At 33.0% G+C, this 24,818-nt stretch overlaps 2 protein-coding genes across 3 annotated transcripts; one reads left to right on the top strand and one right to left on the bottom strand.

Annotated features, from left to right (window-relative positions):
* Positions 1 to 583: 583 nt before the first annotated feature.
* LOC125073088 (translocator protein-like) lies at positions 584 to 3,414 on the bottom strand. The gene is made up of 4 exons (XM_047683781.1): positions 3,214 to 3,414; positions 1,989 to 2,233; positions 1,336 to 1,430; positions 584 to 1,049 (listed from the first exon to the last, which is right to left on the bottom strand). Exons 2-4 carry the CDS (start codon positions 2,221 to 2,223, stop codon positions 873 to 875), a joined length of 507 nt encoding a protein of 168 aa, XP_047539737.1. The 5' UTR covers positions 2,224 to 2,233; positions 3,214 to 3,414; the 3' UTR covers positions 584 to 872.
* A 693-nt stretch (positions 3,415 to 4,107) lies between these two features.
* On the top strand, positions 4,108 to 9,157 carry LOC125073035 (translocator protein). 2 transcript variants are annotated; one of them, XM_047683714.1, is made up of 5 exons: positions 4,108 to 4,254; positions 6,593 to 6,837; positions 7,185 to 7,279; positions 8,029 to 8,216; positions 8,361 to 9,157. In XM_047683714.1, exons 2-4 carry the CDS (start codon positions 6,603 to 6,605, stop codon positions 8,212 to 8,214), a joined length of 516 nt encoding a protein of 171 aa, XP_047539670.1. In that variant the 5' UTR covers positions 4,108 to 4,254; positions 6,593 to 6,602; the 3' UTR covers positions 8,215 to 8,216; positions 8,361 to 9,157. The 2 variants fall into 2 exon arrangements, with proteins under 2 accessions (XP_047539670.1, XP_047539669.1); XM_047683713.1 differs by lacking the exon at positions 4,108 to 4,254 and adding an exon at positions 4,604 to 4,653.
* The last annotated feature ends 15,661 nt before the right edge of the window (positions 9,158 to 24,818 follow it).

The raw sequence follows: 24,818 nt of genomic DNA, 5'->3' as shown, positions 1-24,818 counted from the left end.
TTAAATGCGAACCAAGAAAGAGGTAAAAAGAGGTCATGAAATTTTAATTTTAGGATGCTCTGCATGCATTCAATCTTCATCTTTAGTAAATAAACCAAAATCAAAATATACTTTATTCAAGAAGATTTTTACAAGAACTTTTGAATCGTCATTTAACAAACTATATTAAGGGAAGCTACCACCGGTTCGGAATGCAGATTCTACCGAGAAGAACCGACAAGAAACTCAGTAGTTACTTTTTATAGTTCATTTAACACACCACAAACAAATAAGATAATGTTGTCGGGCTGAATACGAAGAATATTTATTTTAACTTCCTGCGGACGTTTATAATTGTATTCAATTTTTATAACAACGTATTTAAGTGGGTCGGAAATCCTATGAAAATTATTAATCGATAAGCTTTAATTATTTATAATTGCACAATATTTCATGCCACTGCTTGTATTTTTTTGTAATCTGTATTTTGTTACGTCGATAAATCTGCACTCCATAGTAAATTTAAAATAGCAAAGATTAAAAAAAATAGGGCTTTTATAAATTACATTGAAACATGTTTTTTAAATTATTTATTTATATAAATCAATACAAAAACGTAGCAACATCGATATACTCGTAAACAGTGAATGGTAGACTCTTATAAAAATAACAAACCTACACATTTTGTGATAACAATACTATAAGAAATATTTTTATACTTAATCTATTGAACCCCTTTCAAGTTCAAAGTTCATATCAATATTTTATTAACAATCACCATAATATTATTTAACTTTGTACGGAAACTATTGAAGTTTATTTATAATTGTATAGAAAGTCCCGATTTTCCAAATTCCACCCATTAGTTATCATGTAAAGAATATATTCAACATCTATTTGTTTCTGCTGTCGTCTTTGTTAAGTTGCCAGATGGAATAATTAAGGCAGGTGGCAAATGTAAGCCAACACAAATAGGGGGCCATGAAAAATAGTGTTTTCTTGTTAATCCTGAAGAAGCTCAGTGTACAAGCAGTTGCAGCGGCATCCAATACGAACATGTGAATTAAAGCCTGAAACAAAAAAGTTAGAGACATGCTTATAAAATTCAATTGAGATAATATATAGGTTCATAAACTTGTATATATTTCTTTAAAGTTAAGATCGACCACGATTTTGTTGTTTACCAAAAGCTTACATAAAAAAATAAAATAAAATAACGAGTTTAAAATGTATGTAAACATTTTTTATGACAATTTTTCATAGGTTAAAACTTAGTTAGCCTATTTAGTAAAATGCCACTGTGGCTAACAAAAGTAGTTTTATTAAACCTATATAGATAATAAAAGTCATACTTACCAAACCAATCTGATGAAACTTGAAGAAGACTGGTGTCCATGTCCAATTTATTAACAAATGACCACCATACAATGCCAAGGGTATTAATGCATCATCTGTTATTAAAAAAAGTAGATTCAAATAATTCAAACAAATAAAAAAAGTTTGTCTATTTTTGCAAGAGTCATCATGCTACAATCAGGAACAGTAATGTATATTGCTGGTTTTTTTTTTAGCATTAACAGCCCGTAAATGTCCCACTGCTGGGATAAAGGCCTCCTCTCCCTTTTGAGGAGAAGGTTTGGAGCATATTCCACCACACTGTGCCAATGCGGGTTGGCGGATTACACCTGTGGCAGAATTTCGTTGAAATTAGACACATGCAGGTTTCCTCACGATGTTTTCCTTCACCGCCGAGCACGAGATGAATTATAAACACAAATTAAGCACATGAAGTTTCATTGGTGCCTGCCTGGATTTGAACCCGAAATCATCGGTTAAGATGCACGCGTTCGAACCACTGAGCCATCTCGGCTCATTGCTGGTTTATCCAGTCATAAATGAGGAGAATCAAACTGTGAGGGATATACCACAATTACAGTTTATAATTTTGAATAAATATAGAGTTAATTTTTAATTATAAATTAAATTTATTATTATAAAGAAAAGCAAACCTGTAAATCCTCCACAGTCCTCGTAAACCATATAGGAGGCATATCCCATTCCAGTATACAGAGCTGTCCAGGCAGGGCCAAACACCCAGTTTGGTGGATTCCAGCTGGGCTTGTTAATTGATTCGTACCAGGCTGTTCCATTGGCTGAACGAACTTCACCGGTCATGGTTATAGCTCCAGCCCACCCACCAATATTAGGCAGGATCATGGCACCAATTGCATTCCAGTTTATCATCTTGATTTAACTGAAAAGAGAAACTTTGAATTTGTAAAAAAAAAACAGTCTAAGAAAACCTCATTTTGAGCAATTTTCATAAATAATTTGAATACATCATCATCAACTTTAATATACAGCAAAAATCCAAAGCATTAAATAAATTATTTTTCTAAAATTTATGATCTTGTTATTTTGGTATATTCATTTTTACTGAAATGCAAATTTCCTCATAAGTAAGTTTTTGTGGCTGAATCCATTATTTATAACTATGTTCATTTGTTCTTAATATAAAGACTACTACTTTCATCACCATTATAACGTCAGAATAAATCAATTAGAATAAAAATTTATATATGTATATAAAAGCAAACCATCCTGCCACTGACTCATAGTCTGATTGATTTTAAATTTGGCAGCATAGTTTGGCGAAGTAGATTTTAGTCAGTTAGTACTTTTGGAAAATTCCACTCCAAGGGGGAAGTGGGAGGGGTCGCTTTGGACGAATTTTACCCTTACCCCAGGGGCCTATTACTATTATTGCATGTCACCTCATAATTTTGGTATCAAAAAAGTATATTTTTATTTATGTAATTGTAAAGCTATGAAGCCATCTAAAACGAATAAACTACTAATTAGCAATAATTTGTGTTTCTTTAGTCAATACACACAGATTTTATTTATTTGAATGGTCAGCTACTGTAACTAGAAAACTACCTTCAACTTCAACTATCTTTAACAAGCACTAACTTGATGCCAGTTAACAAAAATTACTATTAATTACATTTAAAGTTAAAAAAGATTTGAATTAACCCCAATTGGGATATTAGATTACAGAAGAAGACCCGCCATTTAATGTTTACAGGTTTTACTAGACGTTAAACCGATATCAGTTTAACGTCTAGTAAAACCTCTAAAATAATAATTCCTAAAGAATTTGGTGTAAAGTAACATTGAAAAAAGAGTAACTGTACTTATGTACTCGTTAGATAAAAATAAATAAAAACTTACCTTATCGAAATATAATAAAAGTTTAGGTTAAGTTACGACGTGGTTCTTAAAGATTAGATCAAACAATACTAATGACCAAATATCAAATAATGATATCACTTTTGTAAATAAAAGCAGGTTATCAACTGCCGATAGCCGATACAAAAATTCATGTTTGTTTTGTTTGTTAGTAAATATTAAATAGCAAGTTGACTTTGAACAATAAAATGACAGTTCTACGTGTTGCTGTTATACAAAATGTTTCGAATATTCCCAGCTATTCACTTTAGTCTAAAATGATCAAATATTATTTTTTATTCATTGATTTCAAGACATTTTACGCAGTTTCGTCTAACAAAAATATATTATAAGAATTATGGTTTATAAAAATAAAATCAAACATTAAAAGAAAAAGAATAATATGTATACATATACATACATATACATATACACATACACATACACAGACACACACACACACAGACACACACACACACACACACACACACACACATACATATACATAAGTTCGCAATATAATTGAAGACGTTACTCGAAGGGACGATAGAAATAAAATATTTATTTATAAATATTACAAACCTTTTAAGCAATCATTCAAATATCTAAACTTGATGTAGGTAGTTTATTTTATTTTTTTCTTTTATTCTCATGAAATCAATTCAAATTGGATTATGGAACATTAATATTTAAATAACATTGAAAACATAAAAAATCCTTCAATATTGTGTAATTTTAATCGTGTTCACAAGGTTCTGATGTATTTTAAAGAAACTGTTTAAGGAATTGATAAGATCACGTAATTTAAAATTTATTTCTGCGTTATTCGGAATGTTTAAGTCACGATGTCCCAAATATAATACAGATAAGTAGAGGAGTCAATGTTAAAGACGATATTGTCTAGAACTCCCTACTTTTTAATTTAATACAGTTATATTCACACCGGTGATTTCACCGTAAGTTTTCCTATTTTCACAAGATTTTTTTACAGTCATAGTCTTCATTCTGTTTTCTGTTCGTGGGATATTTAGTAAAAAGTTACATGTAAGTACATAAAAGATTTCTCGTTTATTCTCAAGCAACTTAGCTTCATTGCTGGGTTAATACTAGGTAATAATATATTTTACAATTCAACGAATAGGTGATTATTATTCTACTCGACAAATACTGTTTTGTATTATAATTTTATAAGTGTAGATAGAATTACATCATCAATGTTAATTTGTTAAGTGTCCTTTACGTTATAATTTTTGGTAAGTAGTTATCTAAAATTGTTTAAAACACATTTGCTCATTATTACCATCGGAAATAAGGAATTTGAATTTAATTATCTACTGACTATTTAGATAAGATTAATTGGGCGAATAAGAAATTAGTATGTGTCGAGTTTTATTCACCTTAAGACAAAATGGAAAGTGTGCAGGAATACTTTAAATTCACAAGGTAGTATTTTCGAAATATTCAAATAGTTATAAAATTAAGCGAAGCAATTGCTTTTGAAGTATTTTTTATAGATTTCTTATATTTATTTGTAAACTTTTAAAATGATTATCTTTTATGTTGTTTTTCTCACCTTGATGAGCAAAACTACAAAAAAGAGGTTGATATATATTAATGTATATAAGAGCCGGATTAGATGTATAAATAGCTAATTTAAAATTATATTTTCCAACCCATGAAATTTATAAAAACAAATATCAGCACAATTCAAATGATAAATAAAAAAAAAAAATTTTCACCAGTAACACAACTATTTCTGTAATATGTTTAAAAAAAAAAACATTTTTGAAAGTTAAAATTTATACATAAATTAATAATTCCAAATTCAATTTTATTCTAGAGATATCAACAGCTATCGGACATGTAATTGATCATATTATTATGATAACCTGTGATAAGCCATTTTATTATTATGTAACATGGAAATTTAAGATTGATAAATATAGCCAATACTTTATAGTTATGTCTAGAATATCATCTAGCATTTTATATGGAACTGGTATGAATAGGATATGTTGATAAGTTACTTGGGTAGTCTGGAAAATAGTATAAAATTCTCCTATAAACTGTCATTTAAATCTTATATTCAATAAACATCAATAAATTAGGTATATTTCTCGGTACAAGATTATATAGATGTTAGTATCTTTGGATTTTCAAGCACTGTATATAAACTTACTTGTATTAATTTACATACCTTTGTATATTAATTTGTGAAAAAGAGCTGAAAACTACTGAGTTTCTGGTTGGTCCTTTTTGGTGTAATCAGGTAAATCAGAATGTCTGATTGGTGGCTGTTACATTTAAAATAATCTTGTAAACACCTCTAAGATAAAATACAAATTTTACATAAATTTTTCTACAAATTTTGTTTGATTTAATATTTATAAAAGTAAAGTAAAGTAATAATTTCTAAATGTCCCACTGCTAGGCTGAGACTTCATGTCCCTTTGGGGAGTAGGACACTTCATCTCCCTTAAATGCAACCTGCAGGTGGCTACATGTGGCAGAATTTCACTTAAATTAGACATGCAGTTTTCCTCACAAAATTTTTCCAGTAATTAATTTTTTATTATAAACAGTAATTAAGCATATGAAAATTCAGTGGTGTATGCTGAGCTCGAAATTTTATTCATTGGTTATGATATAGTATTTACTTATAACATAGTGAGTAATTGCAATGTTTTAAACTTCAATATGTATTACCAAGTGTAATTAACTCAACTGCATAGATAACACTTGATAAATGTAATTGTATTTAGTTGATTACGATTTAATTGGAGATAAACAGAAATTATAGAGTTACTTGCCGATTCTTTCTCGGTAGAACATATGTTCTTGAATGCTATTAGCTTTACAATTAATTTAATTCTACGATATCACTGTTCAGACCATCTGATATTAAAATGCTTTTAAGAGTTTATATTAATTTTTTTTTTTTAAATTATTATAGATTTTTGACAAACTGCAACTATGTGTATGAGAGTTTGTTGGGAATGGAACCATGGGAATGAAACAATTGCTTTAGGTTTTAATCTCCAAATAATTGTATACTAACATTAAATTTGACAAAAACAAAATTCTTTTCATTGGATCTGGTTGTACTTATGGAAATTTAGAATTATTTTCTACAAATATTTATACTTCATGTTATTTTCGTGTACTATTTTATTCAATTATGTTTACTAAAAATTGTCTTTAAAGCGTCAATATGTTTATGGATTGTATATGAGTATAGATTGAATGAGTTTGTGAGAAATGTTTGTGTGATGGCAGTGGCCTAATCACAATATATAGAAAAGGACAATAACGATATACATATCAGTTTATTTATAAAAGGATTTGATTTAATATTATATACATATAATATTTTATTTTACAGTGACATCACAATGGCTAATTGGGCGGCTCTCGGTTCCATCATCCTCCCCAATGCAGGTGGCTGGGCCAATGGTATTTACTTTGCGGGTCAGATTCGTAAGGAAAGCGAAAAGGCTTGGTATGACACATTGAAAAAACCATCATGGAACCCACCAAAATGGGTATTTGGACCAGCTTGGACGGTGCTTTACAGTGGAATGGGTTATGCTTCATACTTGGTTTATGAGGAATGTGGAGGATTTAAAGGTAGGATTTTTTTAAGTAAAATAAGCTGTTTATCCTTGAGGCAGTTGAAAAAGAAGTCTTAAAACCATACAAGTAGTCTGGAATTTTGTTACTCTAAATGCCAGATTTTTAAATGCTGATCAAACTCAAAGAAATTCTTCAATTAGAATTGGTCAGTGGCACCTGATGATGTTATCCATAACCAATGATTTAGTCGGATTAGTTATAACTTTGTTCATAAACTGGTGGTAGGTCCAGTTTTTTTTCTGTTGTAGTGGTTATGTCTTTTTCTTTAAATCGGCTGTTGTTATTGTTGATTTATTTATAACAATAAATTATTTTCTTTATTAATTTACATTTTTTCACAGATGACGCAGTTTTACCCTTGTCCTTGTATGGAGGACAACTTCTCCTTAATTGGGGATGGACCCCTATCTTCTTTGGTCTTAAAGATTTTAAATTGGTAAGATTTTTCACTATTATAATGTTTGGTCTTTAAGTGCATTATAATTTATGTGTAAGAGATTAATTGAACCATTTTATGCAGAAATGTTCCAACTTACAGAAACACTTAAGACATAAATAATATGCATAACAATTTAGGGCCCTCATCACATTTGCAAACACCAAACACCAGATGTCTTCTGGTTTGAAGGGTGAGACAGTCATTGTTACTACAGGCACAAGGGACATAACATCTTAGTTCCCAAGATTGGGGTCACATTAGTGTTTTAAGGGACGATTAATCGTTTTTACAGTGTTGACACTGTAAAAATTCTATGGGTGATGTTGACCAATAACCATCATGTGGTTTATTTATCAGTCTGCCTACCTATAAAAAAAAGGATAAAAATGGAAAAACATAGTTATTAACTTATAAGCGTGTCTGTAGATTCATTTGTCCATAAACAAAATACAGTTAGTTTTCTGTTGCTAGGTTAGTAGTTTGTTTTTTTATATTGCAGAATTTGATTGGACGAGTAGATCTGTAAACAAAAATTCAGCACATGGAAACTAAGCGGTCTTGTTAAGTTTATCTTTTTTTTTTACATCACCAATGCGCCATCAACCTTTGCGAACTAAGATGTTACGTCTCTTGTGCCTGTAGTTACACTGGCTCACTCACCCTTCAAACCGGAACACAACAATACTGAGTACTGCTGTGTGTTTTTTGTATCTTGTTCTATTATTTTGTATTTGTTGTTATAACAGGCGTTCATCGAGATATCCGTGTTGAGTGGTGCGGCCGTCGCTACAGCAGCAAGCTTCGCTCGCGTCAACAAAACCGCTGGATTGCTCATGCTACCTTACCTCGCGTGGCTTGCATATGCAAGCTCCATCACTTACTACATCTGGAAGAACAATCCCAAGGAGATCAAAGACGAGAAGAAGGAATAGATGTGAGTTGAGTTCATTAATGTTTGAATGAATTCTAGTCTAAGATTTGAGAGTGATCACGTGGTTTGTGAGAGGGGGGGGTGTCTTCTAAGGTGATAGTTACTATTGAAGAGAACAATTCTGACATAATATTGTTTTAATTTCAGATGCTGCATAAAACAGCGCACAAGTAATAATCTTGCATATTAATAATCTTAATGACACAAAATCAAATCAAACGTTAATGTAGGTCTATTATAAGATTTAATGATTGTATAAAAACTTAATAAGTATTAACTTATGAGGACTTGTTTAAAATTTATATTTTTGTTTTATTTTTAAAACACTTTATTATTAATCGAAGTGCAATGCTATTTAACTTTTCGCAATATTATCTGTGACCAAAATGTATCATTTAGGCGGGAAAAATATTCATAGAATATGACTTAGTTGATTAAGTATTACTTAGAATAGAGAGTTAATAAGAAATGGTATCTAGCATTATCGCTTTGTAATTTAATACATAGAATATCCTCGGCTTTTACCATCTTTAATTTTAAATAAATACTTATTATTGACAATAATAAATATATTGGTATGGAATGTTTTAAAAAACTTAAAATGGATACGTTATGTGGATGGTGATGATGGTGGTATTGAAGTTGATGATGGTGTTGGTGGTTATGGTGATGATGATGAAGAGGAAGAAGAAGAAGAAGAAGATCATAAGTTTTTTAATGTGGAAAATGAAATATGCGAGGAAAGTAACTATCTTTTATATATTGTATCATTGTATACCATTTTCACAGGATTCTCTGTTCTGAGCGAAAGTGTCCTTCGGTTGCATCAAATGGACATTCCTTGACTGTTGCATTTATAATAGTATTTTTGTATGTATCTTAATCTGAACGCTTTCCGAATGTTATTTCATCTTTTTGAATACATTTATTGTTTATGTTAGATATTAAATTATCAAAAACAAAAATGGGTTTTATTTATACTTGATTAAAAATGGCTTGGACCTAGGTCGGACTAAAGTCATGTAATGAGGTAAAATGTTAAAATATATTATAATTAATGTTTTGTAGCTTGCGGGAGTCGAAATATGCTTTAGGATTATTTGGTGTCTTATCTAAAGCCTTCGATTATGTGTTACAGTAAACACCGATCACAAAATTACTCTATTACAGCATCAAAAAAGTATTTCTTTCAATATACTGATATATCTGTGAAAACAAATTGAGAGGATTGATGTAAATGGCAATAGATCGCTTGAGGTTCAATTAAATGTAGGGCTACCTCAGGGATCTATTCTAGGTCCACTTACTTTGTTAATGACTTGCATCATTTATGGTTATTCACAAGAGATTGTAGTCTTTGTTGATGACTTATTTAATTAATAAATACGACATATGACAGTGTGAACAGTTTTCTCTCTCTCTGACAAAGTACATGTGCTTAGTACCAATGGCTTACTTTTGAAAACGGAGTAATATATCCAATACACTACTTTAAATGGAAGACGTGTAAAAACAATTTTATTATTTAGACATTGACACGACAAAGAACCTTAGTATAACTTTAGATTATAAATACTTTGGAGGGCTCGTATTGTTAAATACGTGAGTGATCGGCTTTCAATTACGGTAAGAAAAAGATGAGGACACGGCTCACCTGGTGTAAAATAGCTAGTTATTGCCCTAATATAATGTCTTACGGCATTTTTAATTGGTGTAATGCAGCCGTTATAGATAAGTTAATATTATTTATAACATTTCAATTTTTCTACCAATGATGGCCCATCACGAACCGTCTTGCACGAAGATTCGACGAATTCCAACCCCCGGAACAGGCCGGATTTCGGAGCGGATACGGCACCATAGACCACATCCATACAGTGCGGCAGATTATACAGAAGTCCCATGAGTATAATCGGCCCCTGTGTCTTGCATTCGTGGACTATGAGAAGGCCTTTGACTCGGTTGAAATCTGGGCTGTTCTGGAGTCCCTGCAGCGTTGCCAAGTTGATTGGCGATACATCCAAGTGATGAGATGTCTCTACAAGGCCGCCACCATGTCCGTCCAAGTACAGAGTCGGCAAACGAATCCTATACCATTGCATCGAGGAGTGAGACAAGGGGACGTTATTTCCCCCAAATTGTTCACTAATGCAATGGAGGACATGTTCAAGACGCTGAACTGGAAAGGGCGTGGCATCAACATCAATGGCGAGTACATCTCTCACTTGAGATTCGCAGACGACATCGTAATCATGGCAGAAACGCTGCAGGACCTACAACAGATGCTGAATGAGCTGGCTGATTCTTCTATGCGCATCGGCCTACGGATGAACTTGGATAAAACCAAGGTCATGTTCAATGAACATGTTCTACCGGAACCGATTGCGATACACGGTACCGTCCTCGAAGTTGTTCAAAAATATGTCTACCTCGGGCAGACATTGCGATTAGGTAGAAACAACTTTGAGGATGAGTTGAATAGAAGAATTCAGCTAGGTTGGGCAGCGTTTGGGAAGTTACGACGAATCTTCACATCGTCGATCCCACAGTGCCTTAAGACGAAAGTCTTCAACCAGTGCGTCCTACCCGTCATGACATACGGAGCCGAAACGTGGACACTCACGACAAAGCTGGTCCACCGGGTTAAAGTCGCTCAGCGTGCTATGGAAAGGGCTATGCTTGGAGTATCTCTGAGGGATCGCATCAGAAATGAGGTGATCCGTCAGAGAACCAAGGTCATCGACATAGCCCACCGGATTAGTAAGCTGAAGTGGCAGTGGGCTGGCCATATTTGTCGTAGAACCGATAACCGTTGGGGAAAACGTGTTCTAGAGTGGAGACCGCGTCTCGGCAAACGTAGTGTAGGACGTCCTCAGGCACGGTGGAGTGACGATTTGCGCAAGACGGCTGGCAGGAGCTGGATGCGAGTTGCCGAAGAAAGACCACAGTGGCGTGCATTTGGGGAGGCCTATGTCCAGCAGTGGACGAATGCGGGCTGATGTGTGTGTGTGTGTATGTGTGATGGCCCATCATTGGTAGAAAAATTATATAAATATATTTACAATATTTTGTAACGTGATGTACGTCAGACCATCCTAGAGCACAGCCTCAAGATATCTATACATAAACGCGACATCAGAGTCGCCGAGGCTGTACTCTCTCTGATCGGGCACGGAGCAGGGCTCGCTGGATTGCAGTAATTAGCATTAAAAAAAAAAAAAACTACCATATAAAGTATTTTTATATACTGTATATTTATTATGGATTATTTATATATTAATTTTAAATTGAAAAAAAAAAAAACATGTCAGTGTGGGCCACGTCTTCCAAGAAGACGACAAGCTCGAAGTCCAGCGAAGATCTGCTGATGTTCAGCAAAAATATAAAATAACGCCATAATTAATAAAAAAAAAATGTGAAAAAAGGCACGGGCAACTGTGAGAAAAAAAACGTGATGTACCTACGTAAAAAATATAAATGATTTTTTATTTTTGATGTTATACTATTAGCAAAAAAGATTTAGTTTACTGTTTATTTCCGTTATTTAAATACAGGTTTAGTATTTCTTTGGTAGGAAATGTATACGTTGTAACAACAGGGTTCCAGAAAACGTTCATCAAATTTTCATTCAGTGTATGTTCAACTGTTCAATAACATTTCTGTGCAGTGGCGTAGCTAGGTGGACAAGGGCCCCGGTGCATAGAAAAAGAAATGGGCCCTCACCCTCTCTTTAACTTATATTGCACTTCAAAATTATAGATAGGAATAAAAATAGGATACAGGATACATTGAGATGAACATTAGTAGGCTAAATCCATATGTCATCTCTATTCAAAGCTTAGGTAAGAGGGCCCCCTGAGCTCCGGGGCCCTCTAACTGCACTGCACCACCTGGCCCTACGATACCTACGCCACTGTTTCTGTACTAAAGTTTATATAAAATATCTCAATATCAACTTCATAGATGATAGCATCTCTTGGGACTAATCGCTATATATTAGTTATTATGTCTGATGTTGCTGGCTCTGAGGGAAGGGATGGTAACAGTGATGTAGCTAGGAAGGAGCATATGGCGCCGGTGCGGTTAAGAAAATCGGGCACCCAACTGCTATTTGTTAACATACTATTTATATAAATATCCGTTTCTATTATAAAATTTCGCAGACATTTTTAACTTTGCCGTTTCATAGATTCAAGTCATTTGTAAAAAATGCATAAAGGTAAAGAAGGCATATTATTCGATACAAGATTATATATATGATAAAAAAGCGTGAAGTTAATGCTTGTTGACTTCCAGGCAGGAGGCAACATACGGTGGTAGATTTTTGACTATCAATAAGCAAGTGTAAACATTTCTATATTTAATAAAGATTTTTGAATTTGAATTTGGTGATAGCTTTACTTTAAATAGTTTGTTAAATGACGATTCAAAGGTGCTTCTTAAAACCTACTGGAATAGAGTTTATTTTGGTTTGATTTGATTTGATATTATATATAAATGTAAGTTTTAGAACAGTAGCTCATTAAAAATATCGCATACTAATAACTAGGTCGTCATCATACGTCATCGTCATCATTTAAACTTGTCCCCGGAGCTCAGGAGGCCCTCAAACCTAAGCTTTGAAAAGAGTGGGTCAGCCAACTCGTCACTCACAAGTTTTTTTTTTCAATATAATGCGATATATGTTAAAGAGGGATAGAAAGAAGGGAAGAGGGCCCGATTCTTTTTCTATGGACCCTCCTAGCTACGCCACTACTAATACTATTAAGATTAAAGAGCTTGAAGCTGATTTCACCAGACTGCTCCCGTTATTTGTTTCAAAAGTGATACAAAATCAGTTTCGTCTCGGTTTTTTTCTTTATTTATCAATAATTAATACCACAACTGAATAAAAACCCACTTAAACTCACTAATTTAATTTCGGACCAGCGATCCTCGGTAAAATTACGTTTAAAACCTAAATTGGTAATAAATAAGGTTATTTTTATTTCTACGCCAACTGATGGAAATAATAAGCATTGAAGTTTACAAAAGGAAGATCCCTTAATTCTTAAACTTTGTAAATGTTGTATTCTAAAAGATGAAGGAATATTCGTTTCATTGAATACGTCCCTAAAGAGGTAAAAAGGGTTCTCGAAGTTTGAGGATATTATTTACGATTTCATTGATTTTATAAGAAACGAAAGGGCGTAAAACGTACTTTAACAAAGATTTTTTCTATAAAATTACAAATATTTAAAAAAATAAGTAGGTACGTTTTTCTTCTATCGGGTTTACGAACAACTTATAACATCTATGACAGTTTCAAGCTTATAAACTACTGAACGATAAGCTAATTATAGGTAAACGCCGTATACAATAATGATTTAAATAACTTAGGTATAATGCTATAAGAAATACAAAACGTAAAAAAAGATAGATTTTAATTTCATGGGAGTATGGGCCAGCTTGGGAACTTTCAATGAAAGTGCACCACAAGGGACGTAATTTCTTTTTTTCCCAGGTTGTCGGCCCAGTAGCAATGTATGCATGGTTAATATTCCTTACAGTATCATGAGCGGTGACGATCACTTACAATTAGGCATATTTTATCAAATTAATAAAATGAGCCGAGATGGCCTAGAGGTTAGAACGCGTGCATCTTAACCGATGATTTCGGGTTCAAATCCAGGCAAGCACCACTGAATTTCATGTGCTTAATTTGTGTTTATAATTCGTCTCGTGCTCGGCGGTGAAGTAAAACATCGTGAGGAAAGCTGCATGTGTATTTCGACGAAATTCTACCATATGTGTATTTCACCAAACCGCCTTAGAACAGCGTGTTGCAATGTGCTCCAAACCTTCTCCTCAAAGGGAGAGGAGGCCTTAACCCAGCAGTGGGAAATTTACAGGCTGCTAATGTAATAAAACAATAAAAGTTAAGGTTACATAATACAGTTTTGTGACCGAACCACCCCTAGTAATATTCGATTATGAAACATAAACGAAAACATCAAAACATAATTCGGTTAAAATAAAACCGCGTACCAGTAATTAGGAGCCCGAACGAACCGTCGGTTAGCGTCAGAGAACCAAGGTCATCGACATAGCCCACCGGATTAGTAAGCTGAAGTGGCAGTGGGCTGGCCATATTTGTCGTAGAACCGATAACCGTTGGGGAAAACGTGTTCTAGAGTGGAGACCGCGTCTCGGCAAACGTAGTGTAGGACGTCCTCAGGCACGGTGGAGTGACGATTTGCGCAAGACGGCTGGCAGGAGCTGGATGCGAGTTGCCGAAGAAAGACCACAGTGGCGTGCATTTGGGGAGGCCTATGTCCAGCAGTGGACGAATGCGGGCTGATGTGTGTGTGTGTGTATGTGTGATGGCCCATCATTGGTAGAAAAATTATATAAATATATTTACAATATTTTGTAACGTGATGTACGTCAGACCATCCTAGAGCACAGCCTCAAGATATCTATACATAAACGCGACATCAGAGTCGCCGAGGCTGTACTCTCTCTGATCGGGCACGGAGCAGGGCTCGCTGGATTGCAGTAATTAGCATTAAAAAAAAAAAAAACTACCATATACAGTATTTTTATATACTGTATATTTATTATGGATTATTTATATATTAATTTTAAATTGAAAAAAAAAAAAACATGTCAGTGTGGGCCACGTCTTCCAAGAAGACGACAAGCTCGAAGTCCAGCGAAGATCTGCTGATGTTCAGCAAAAATATAAAATAACGCCATAATTAATAAAAAAAAAATGTGAAAAAAGGCACGGGCAACTGTGAGAAAAAAAACGTGATGTACCTACGTAAAAAATATAAATGATTTTTTATTTTTGATGTTATACTATTAGCAAAAAAGATTTAGTTTACTGTTTATTTCCGTTATTTAAATACAGGTTTAGTATTTCTTTGGTAGGAAATGTATACGTTGTAACAACAGGGTTCCAGAAAACGTTCATCAAATTTTCATTCAGTGTATGTTCAACTGTTCAATAACATTTCTGTGCAGTGGCGTAGCTAGGTGGACAAGGGCCCCGGTGCATAGAAAAAGAAATGGGCCCTCACCCTCTCTTTAACTTATATTGCACTTCAAAATTATAGATAGGAATAAAAATAGGATACAGGATACATTGAGATGAACATTAGTAGGCTAAATCCATATGTCATCTCTATTCAAAGCTTAGGTAAGAGGGCCCCCTGAGCTCCGGGGCCCTCTAACTGCACTGCACCACCTGGCCCTACGATACCTACGCCACTGTTTCTGTACTAAAGTTTATATAAAATATCTCAATATCAACTTCATAGATGATAGCATCTCTTGGGACTAATCGCTATATATTAGTTATTATGTCTGATGTTGCTGGCTCTGAGGGAAGGGATGGTAACAGTGATGTAGCTAGGAAGGAGCATATGGCGCCGGTGCGGTTAAGAAAATCGGGCACCCAACTGCTATTTGTTAACATACTATTTATATAAATATCCGTTTCTATTATAAAATTTCGCAGACATTTTTAACTTTGCCGTTTCATAGATTCAAGTCATTTGTAAAAAATGCATAAAGGTAAAGAAGGCATATTATTCGATACAAGATTATATATATGATAAAAAAGCGTGAAGTTAATGCTTGTTGACTTCCAGGCAGGAGGCAACATACGGTGGTAGATTTTTGACTATCAATAAGCAAGTGTAAACATTTCTATATTTAATAAAGATTTTTGAATTTGAATTTGGTGATAGCTTTACTTTAAATAGTTTGTTAAATGACGATTCAAAGGTGCTTCTTAAAACCTACTGGAATAGAGTTTATTTTGGTTTGATTTGATTTGATATTATATATAAATGTAAGTTTTAGAACAGTAGCTCATTAAAAATATCGCATACTAATAACTAGGTCGTCATCATACGTCATCGTCATCATTTAAACTTGTCCCCGGAGCTCAGGAGGCCCTCAAACCTAAGCTTTGAAAAGAGTGGGTCAGCCAACTCGTCACTCACAAGTTTTTTTTTTCAATATAATGCGATATATGTTAAAGAGGGATAGAAAGAAGGGAAGAGGGCCCGATTCTTTTTCTATGGACCCTCCTAGCTACGCCACTACTAATACTATTAAGATTAAAGAGCTTGAAGCTGATTTCACCAGACTGCTCCCGTTATTTGTTTCAAAAGTGATACAAAATCAGTTTCGTCTCGGTTTTTTTCTTTATTTATCAATAATTAATACCACAACTGAATAAAAACCCACTTAAACTCACTAATTTAATTTCGGACCAGCGATCCTCGGTAAAATTACGTTTAAAACCTAAATTGGTAATAAATAAGGTTATTTTTATTTCTACGCCAACTGATGGAAATAATAGGCATTGAAGTTTACAAAAGGAAGATCCCTTAATTCTTAAACTTTGTAAATGTTGTATTCTAAAAGATGAAGGAATATTCGTTTCATTGAATACGTCCCTAAAGAGGTAAAAAGGGTTCTCGAAGTTTGAGGATATTATTTACGATTTCATTGATTTTATAAGAAACGAAAGGGCGTAAAACGTACTTTAACAAAGATTTTTTCTATAAAATTACAAATATTTAAAAAAATAAGTAGGTACGTTTTTCTTCTATCGGGCTTACGAACAACTTATAACATCTATGACAGTTTCAAGCTTATAAACTACTGAACGATAAGCTAATTATAGGTAAACGCCGTATACAATAATGATTTAAATAACTTAGGTATAATGCTATAAGAAATACAAAACGTAAAAAAAAGATAGATTTTAATTTCATGGGAGTATGGGCCAGCTTGGGAACTTTCAATGAAAGTGCACCACAAGGGACGTAATTTCTTTTTTTCCCAGGTTGTCGGCCCAGTAGCAATGTATGCATGGTTAATATTCCTTACAGTATCATGAGCGGTGACGATCACTTATAATTAGGCATATTTTATAAAATTAATAAAACAATGAGCCGAGATGGCCCAGAGGTTAGAACGCGTGTGATAGATAGTTGTATAAAATTATCGATATAATTAATTATTGTGACTTAATATTATTAAAATTATATTATTTTTCAGTATAGTATTTATTTAAGATAAAAAGTTTTTAATAACATAATTAAAAAACGTAATATGACAACTTTGACACTTAATTTTTGTATAAATAACCCTTGTAAGTATTTTACCGGTCTCTTTTGGTGGCGATCTGAAGTGTCAACATCTACGAGATACGTAATGTATTTTTATTTTTGCTAGTGTTAGTAAATTATTATTTTAAAATATTTGTGTATAAAAATGATACTAATATTTCCCTATAGTTGTTATTGCTTGTTAAATTATGGATGAATATATGAATTGTGTCTTTTGCAATTATCAATATACAAAGTTAGTATTATATATACAAAGTTGGTATAATTGTATTTAACTAACATGATTGTATTTTTGGACATTGAAAAAGAGTAACTACTGAGTTTCTTGCCGGTTCTTCTCGGTAGAATCTACATTCCGAACCGGTGGTAGTTTTACTTTAAAATAGTTGGTTAAATGACGATAAAAGCCTACTTGAATAAATATATTTTAATTAAGGTAATTGTTTGGTTTTATTGTAATTATTAATTATAAATTGAATAAAAAAATCTAACATCAGAAGTGGGATATGCAATTCACATAAGTACCTACTAATTTTTATTTTTTGTGTTTCAATGGTCTCGTCAACGCGATTCGAGGAGCTGTATCTGGCCGTCACCGTAATGATGACGACGCAGCACTCCGTCTACGATCGAGCAACCAGTGACAACAGTGCGGAAGGCTGGTGTCAGAAGGTTAAGAAACCGTCAAAAGAATTTCGATGGAGCAGCATGGCTGTTCCTAAGGCTGGTAAGACCCTAAGGGGTTCCGTTTAAAATGTTTCGAGTCTGGCGCCTTCTGGAGGTCGAACTTTGGAAAACATAGTTGTCGAAAATAGCCTTAGATGATAATAATTACATATAACTAATTGTTAACAGATATGATATATTTGCCTATTTATATTTCTATATATGATTAGGAAGGAAATTTTGAAGTATACAAAAGTTGTGATTGTTAATAAATAAAAAAAAAGATATAAAATCGCTGGGCGATCGTTTACTTGGTGCTTGTCCGACGCACTGGCAGCGAGTGATTGGGTCAAGCATGTCGAGGTAATCGATATAAAAAAAAAATCTGTTTCCGCTGGTCGGTCTTTTGCTTGATGCGAGTCTATCCCACTAGCAGCGGGTGGAGGGACTTGACATGTCTAGGCAATAGGCAAAACAGAAAAATAAAAAGATTTTGTACTATTTGTCGAAAACCCGGACATACAGATAATATTTGTCGGTACGGTAATAAAAAAGATGATAATAAGGAAGTCAATTTTTTAGGAGAACCCAGCCTCAGTCAAAATTAACAGTAGTATCTATTAATAATGTTTGAGATTATAACAGATTCATTAGGTTCTCGTTTAGTACGGAAGTATCCACCTAAAATTAATTCATTAGAAAAATTAGAATTTTCAGACGACTTTAATAAGAAATTGTAACACCTAGATAATAGTATACAGATAAGGATTAAGGATATTTTTCAAAAATATCCATCTGTTTTGAAACCCATTGGAAATGTTAAAGACTGGTAAACTAGAAAACAAATTTAAAAAAAAATGAAGTTGTGTATTATAGGCCGTATAGATTAGCTCCAATTGAGAGAGAGAAGGTTAAAGAAATAGTTAATGACTTATTAGATAAACAGATAATTAAAGAAAGTAATTCAGCTTTCGCTAGTCCTATGATTTTGGTTAAAAAAAAGTGACGGAACTGACAGAATGTGTATCGATTACAGAGCTTTAAATAGAATAATAGAAAAAGATAGATACCCCCTCCCTCTCATTGATGACCAAATTGATAGATTAGGTCAGAGCGAGTTATTCATATCTTTGGATATGAAAAATGGGTTTTACCAAATACCCATAAGTGACGATTCGACTAAGTACACGGCTTTCGTAACATCGGATGGCCATTGCGAATTTCTCAAAATGCCATTTGGAATTTGTGGTGGACCTTCGGTGTTCCAGAGAGCTATTTCTAAAGCTTTACGACATTTAAAATTTGTATTAGTATATATAGATGACATTTTAATACCATTTAACAATATTGAAGAGAGGGACTTGATTATTTAGAACAAACAATTTTGGCTTTGGATTCTAATGGTTTTACAGTAAATATTAAAAAATGTAAATCCTTTGTTGACAATATTGAATACCTAGGTAGGCACATATCGTGAAGGTGTTAGGCCAAGTGAATCTAAAGGTAGTGCTTTAGTAAATTCTTGTATACCCAATAATGTCAAGCAAGTATATTTTTAATTTACCAATTTATGGGCTTGGCCAGTTATTTTCGAAAATTTATCCCCGATTTTGCTTCACGGACGGCTTGTATTAATAAATTAACAAAAACAAATCAAAAATGGGAATGGGGACCCGAACAGGATGCGGCTAGAAATTATATAATAGATCATCTTGTTTCTCTGTCCCTCTTAGTTATTTTTGATCCGATGTATCCTACTGAACTGCATACCGATGCCAGTTCCATAGGATACGGAGCAATACTCTTACAGAAAATTAATAATCAAAATAAAGTTCTAGCTTATTACAGTAAACGAACAACTCCTCCAGAATCTAAATATTGCTCCTATGATTTAGAGACGTTAGCAATCTATAATGCCCTAAAGCACTTTAGAGTCTATTTGTTAGGTATTGAATTTACAATTGTTACAGACTGTAATGCGATAAAATCCACCATGACAAAAAAAGATTTGTCACCGAGGGTCGCCCGTTGGTGGACCCTAATGCAAGATTTTAAATTTGAAATTAAATATAAAAAGGGAAAATTTATAAGTCATGTCGATTTCCTTAGCCGCAACCCGATCGGGCTCCCAGACCCAAAGCTAGCTCGTGAGGTTAGTCTTATTGAAATTTCTAATGAAAGAGATATTTCACAATCATGGCTAAAATTGCTCAGCAAAATGACTCTGAAACTCAAACTCTTATCTCAAAACTACAATCGGGTGATTTGGATGCTAATCAATATTTAATTAAAAATGATCTACTTCATTATAAAGTTAGTTCAGATGCAAAACCGAAATTGTTTGTACCGAAGGGTTATAGACTGAATATATTAAAATTATTTCACGACGAAAATTGCCACGTAGGTTTTGATAAAGTTTTGCATAAAATTAAAGATTATTTCTGGTTTCCTAAAATGTTATCTTTTATTAAAAAATACATTTCCCATTGTTTGATTTGTGTCGAAAGAAAAGGACCTTCAGGTCCAAAACAAGGGTTTCTCCATCCCATTGAAAAAACTGCTATTCCATTCCATACAATACATTTAGATTGCAGAGGACCCTTCACAGCAACGAGAGAGGGATACAAATATATTTTATTAATAGTTGACGGTTTTACTAAGTTTTGTTTGTTAAGGCCACTTAAAACTTTAAATACCCAAGAGTTAATACCTATCATAAGAGAAACGATTACAATATTTGGTACGCCACCCATAATTATCACTGATCGCGGAACAAATTTTAGTTCTAATCAAATTAAAAACTTTTTTAGAGAATTATCTATAGAACATCACATGATAGCTACTGGTACACCTAGAAGTAATGGACAGGTTGAACGTTATGTAGCCACAGTAGTTAACATGTTAAGCACTATATGTAACGATTTGTCAGACTGGCCGAATGGGTTATGGAAAGTACAACAATCTATAAATACCACAGTCCAAAAATCTACCGGATTTCTCCTTTGCGCTTACTGATCGGTGTAGAAGCAAATATACCCGTTGTTCAAGCTCGTCTAAACGACATTCTCGACAGTAATAGCTTAAATCCTTACATTGACGTACAAGCTGATCGTGAACTTGCTAGACAACGTTTACAGCAGATTTCAAAAAAAAAATTCAAAGATCGTTTTGATTCTGTCAGGCGAAACAATATAATCTATAATTTAGGTGATTTAGTTTACATTAGTCAGGATCACAGACGCAATGATAAATTAAGACTGAAATTTAAGGGCCCCTATGAAATTACTTCAATTCTTTCTAATGATCGTTACGCTTTAAAAGGACTCGGTAATTTAAGAGATACTGTAATTGCAAAAGAAAAATTGCGTTATTGGCCAGGCGAATGGGTTGACGAAAACATTGCTGTTGAAAATGCCATGTAACTAAGTCGCATAAAACATTAAATTTTAAATTATTGTTAAATATATAATATAAATAAATACAATTTCGATTAGCCCTTTCTGAAGTTATTACTTGGAATAAAAAGAAAATGTTATAAAATGATTGTTTAATTTTTATAATTAAATATAAAACATTAATGTTAGAATAGTATTAAGACAATTGTTATCAATAATACATAAAACATCTGTTAATAGATCATTTAATTTGATATTAGTATATTATTTTTTATAAAAAAAATTAAAGTTATATTTTTAAAATACAATTCTTACAAAATTTTATTATTGAATCTTTAATTTGATATTTGCACATTTTTTGCTATATTATTTTTTTTCGAGTTATAAATTTAAATTGGGTAGGTTGCTGGTAGGCCATGATTTGGTGCTGATTAGTTACTCATCCTCCAGCGGGTGAATGGAATCAGTATGTCTATGTTATTGGCTGAAACCTCGCTGGTAGGCCGTGATTTGGTACTGGTTAGTTACTCACCCCCAGCAGGTGAATGGAATCAGTATGTCTATGTCACTGGCTCAACTGTTTCGCTGTTAGGCCTTATACTTGGTGCCAATTATCTCACAAGCAGCGAGTGAATGTGATTGGCATGTCTATGTATCTGGCTCAAATACAAATCTTATATAATATTTCAAAATCTAATTCTCGCAATTGTATGAGAAAGAAAAACAAATTGTGCAAATAACAAGTTAATGTTTCAATCAAATGAAACGTAAAAAAATCTTTAAATTGTTACAACTTTTTTACAGTTATTCCTTTTGGTTATTAATACTTCTTTATCATTTTTGTTCCACTATTAATTTCAATTATTCAAGATTGTCAACTATTACGATATTTTTATTCGAGTTGTCCTTCGTGGACGAAGTACTGTCAGTATGGCCGTGATAGATAGTTGTATAAAATTATCGATATAATTAATTATTGTGACTTAATATTATTAAAATTATATTATTTTTCAGTATAGTATTTATTTAAGATAAAAAGTTTTTAATAACATAATTAAAAAACGTAATATGACAACTTTGACACTTAATTTTTGTATAAATAACCCTTGTAAGTATTTTACCGGTCTCTTTTGGTGGCGATCTGAAGTGTCAACATCTACGAGATACGTAATGTATTTTTATTTTTGCTAGTGTTAGTAAATTATTATTTTAAAATAATTGTGTATAAAAATGATACTAATATTTCCCTATAGTTGTTATTGCTTGTTAAATTATGGATGAATATATGAATTGTGTCTTTTGCAATTATCAATATACAAAGTTAGTATTATATATACAAAGTTAGTATAATTGTATTTAACTAACATGATTGTATTTTTGGACATTGAAAAAGAGTAACTACTGAGTTTCTTGCCGGTTCTTCTCGGTAGAATCTACATTCCGAACCGGTGGTAGTTTTACTTTAAAATAGTTGGTTAAATGACGATAAAAGCCTACTTGAATAAATATATTTTAATTAAGGTAATTGTTTGGTTTTATTGTAATTATTAATTATAAATTGAATAAAAAAATCTAACACGTGCATCTTAACCGATGATTTCGGGTTCAAACCCAGGCAAGCACCACTGATTTTCATGTGCTTAATTTGTGTTTATAATTCATCTCGTGCTCGGCGGTGAAGGAAAACATTGTGAGGAAAGCTGCATGTGTATTTCAACGAAATTCTGCCACTTGTGTATTCCACCAAACCGCATCGGAGCAGCATATTAGAATGTGCTCCAAACCTTCTCCTCAAAGGGAGAGGAGGTCTTAGCCCAGCAGTGGGATATTTACAGGCTGCTAATGTAATAAAACAATAAAATTTAAATAATACAATTTTGTGACCGAACTACCCCTAGTAATATTCGATTATGAAACATAAACGAAAACATCAAAACATAATTCGGTTTAAATAAAACCGCGTACCAGTAATTAGGAGCCCGAACGAACCGTCGGTTAGCGTAATGGTCGCAGTTGCAAACACTACTAAGTTAAATGTGGCAACCGTCGTCCAACGATCATTATCCGGAGGTTCTATTTCAAAAAGGTTTTTGTTTTTATATTGGTTTCTTTCGGCCGATTTCGGTCACAGCGGCGAATCCTATGGGAGACCAGCAAACATAACGCCTACGCAACACATAAACAAACAAACACAGGTGTACTTACTCTTTATTGAGTCACTTTCATAATCCGAAACGACAAGAGTTCAGGCGAAGGACCATCGGCTTTATGTGCTTACCTAGGAACGGGAGTGTACACACTTTCAACTTCGGGCTACTTAAAATTTTTGGACGGAAAAATCCAATATTTTTTTTTAGCTCGACCTGGCGCTTGAACTCAGAACTTCGAGATCTGTGGTCTATTTGTGACCTATTCTCTAGTAACCATAATACCGTATATCCGGTGGGACATTCTATTGGAAACTATAAAGGGAAACCCATCGATTGTTATTAAGTATTATAAAGTATTTTGGTAACCTGCGTTGTCTATAGAATTAACGTTGACGTAATTCACTTTCCATGTTTATAATTTTAAAAATGATTTCAATCAATATATTTTAATTATAAATAGAAGCATTAGGACAAATTTCCATACTTCTAAGTTTAAAAATTAAGAATTTCCATTTAAATTTTCATCCCTAATTTTACTCTCTATTAGGTATACCTAATTTTCTAAATTTTCAAAAACGCTGAAACAAAGTAATGTTAGTCATAAAAGTAACTAATTCTATTCAAACTTTCACGCATATTCATAGATGATTTTTTTTTAAAAAAAGCTATCTCAACTTTTTTAACTTCTTATTCTACCGGTAATGCCTAAATACTGATTTCCATATTCTAACATCGAAAATGTAGAACTTCCATTCAAACCTTAAAACTGGAACAACAACACTAACTATATCTATTTGGCGATAGAAAATGTGATGAGAGGGTAGTGCCTACCCCACACGAGCTTGCACAAAGTCCGAATAAGTAGAAACAGAATATTAATATAGAAGGGTATTAAATATACAAAGAATTAAAGTATTAAGTTCTTTATAGTCGCTTTATAAGTTATGAGTAATTTCTTTTGCAGTGTATGAATTACAAATATGCATTTAATTTAAATCGAGGACGGGACAAGGAATACGTTTAAACTTTTCTTTTAAGGCCGTTCCTGTATACTACTAAGCGAGACGATAGCTAAAATTAACATAGACTTTTTTATATATTACATAAATGGAAATTTTGTAAATGCTTTGTTGTGGTACGAATTTGTCGTAAAAAAAGTATAATTAACTAACTCAAATAATGTTTTAAGAATGTGTTAAAACGGGACTGTAATTGATGTACGTCAAACGCCATTTTGAAAATAATGGCATTTTTGTCTGACTT

The sequence above is a fragment of the Vanessa atalanta genome, chromosome 23 (assembly GCF_905147765.1).
Source record: "Vanessa atalanta chromosome 23, ilVanAtal1.2, whole genome shotgun sequence".
Taxonomy (NCBI): domain Eukaryota; kingdom Metazoa; phylum Arthropoda; class Insecta; order Lepidoptera; family Nymphalidae; genus Vanessa; species Vanessa atalanta.
Note: the sequence above shows the minus strand (reverse complement) of the source record. Positions and strands in the feature narration are given on the sequence as shown.

Bases quoted from the DNA above. Each gene is read 5' to 3' on its own strand.
- LOC125073088 (XM_047683781.1), bottom strand. From the start codon at position 2,223: ATGATAAACTGGAATGCAATTGGTGCCATGATCCTGCCTAATATTGGT. The intron at 1,431-1,988 runs GTTTGCTTTTCT...TTTTAATAACAG, and splicing joins GGACTGTGGAGGATTTACAG to ATGATGCATTAATACCCTTG. The intron at 1,050-1,335 runs GTAAGTATGACT...TTTTTGTTTCAG, and splicing joins AGTTTCATCAGATTGGTTTG to GCTTTAATTCACATGTTCGT.
- LOC125073035 (XM_047683713.1), top strand. From the start codon at position 4,619: ATGGAAAGTGTGCAGGAATACTTTAAATTCACAAG. The intron at 4,654-6,592 runs GTAGTATTTTCG...TTTATTTTACAG, and splicing joins GAATACTTTAAATTCACAAG to TGACATCACAATGGCTAATT. The intron at 6,838-7,184 runs GTAGGATTTTTT...ATTTTTTCACAG, and splicing joins GGAATGTGGAGGATTTAAAG to ATGACGCAGTTTTACCCTTG.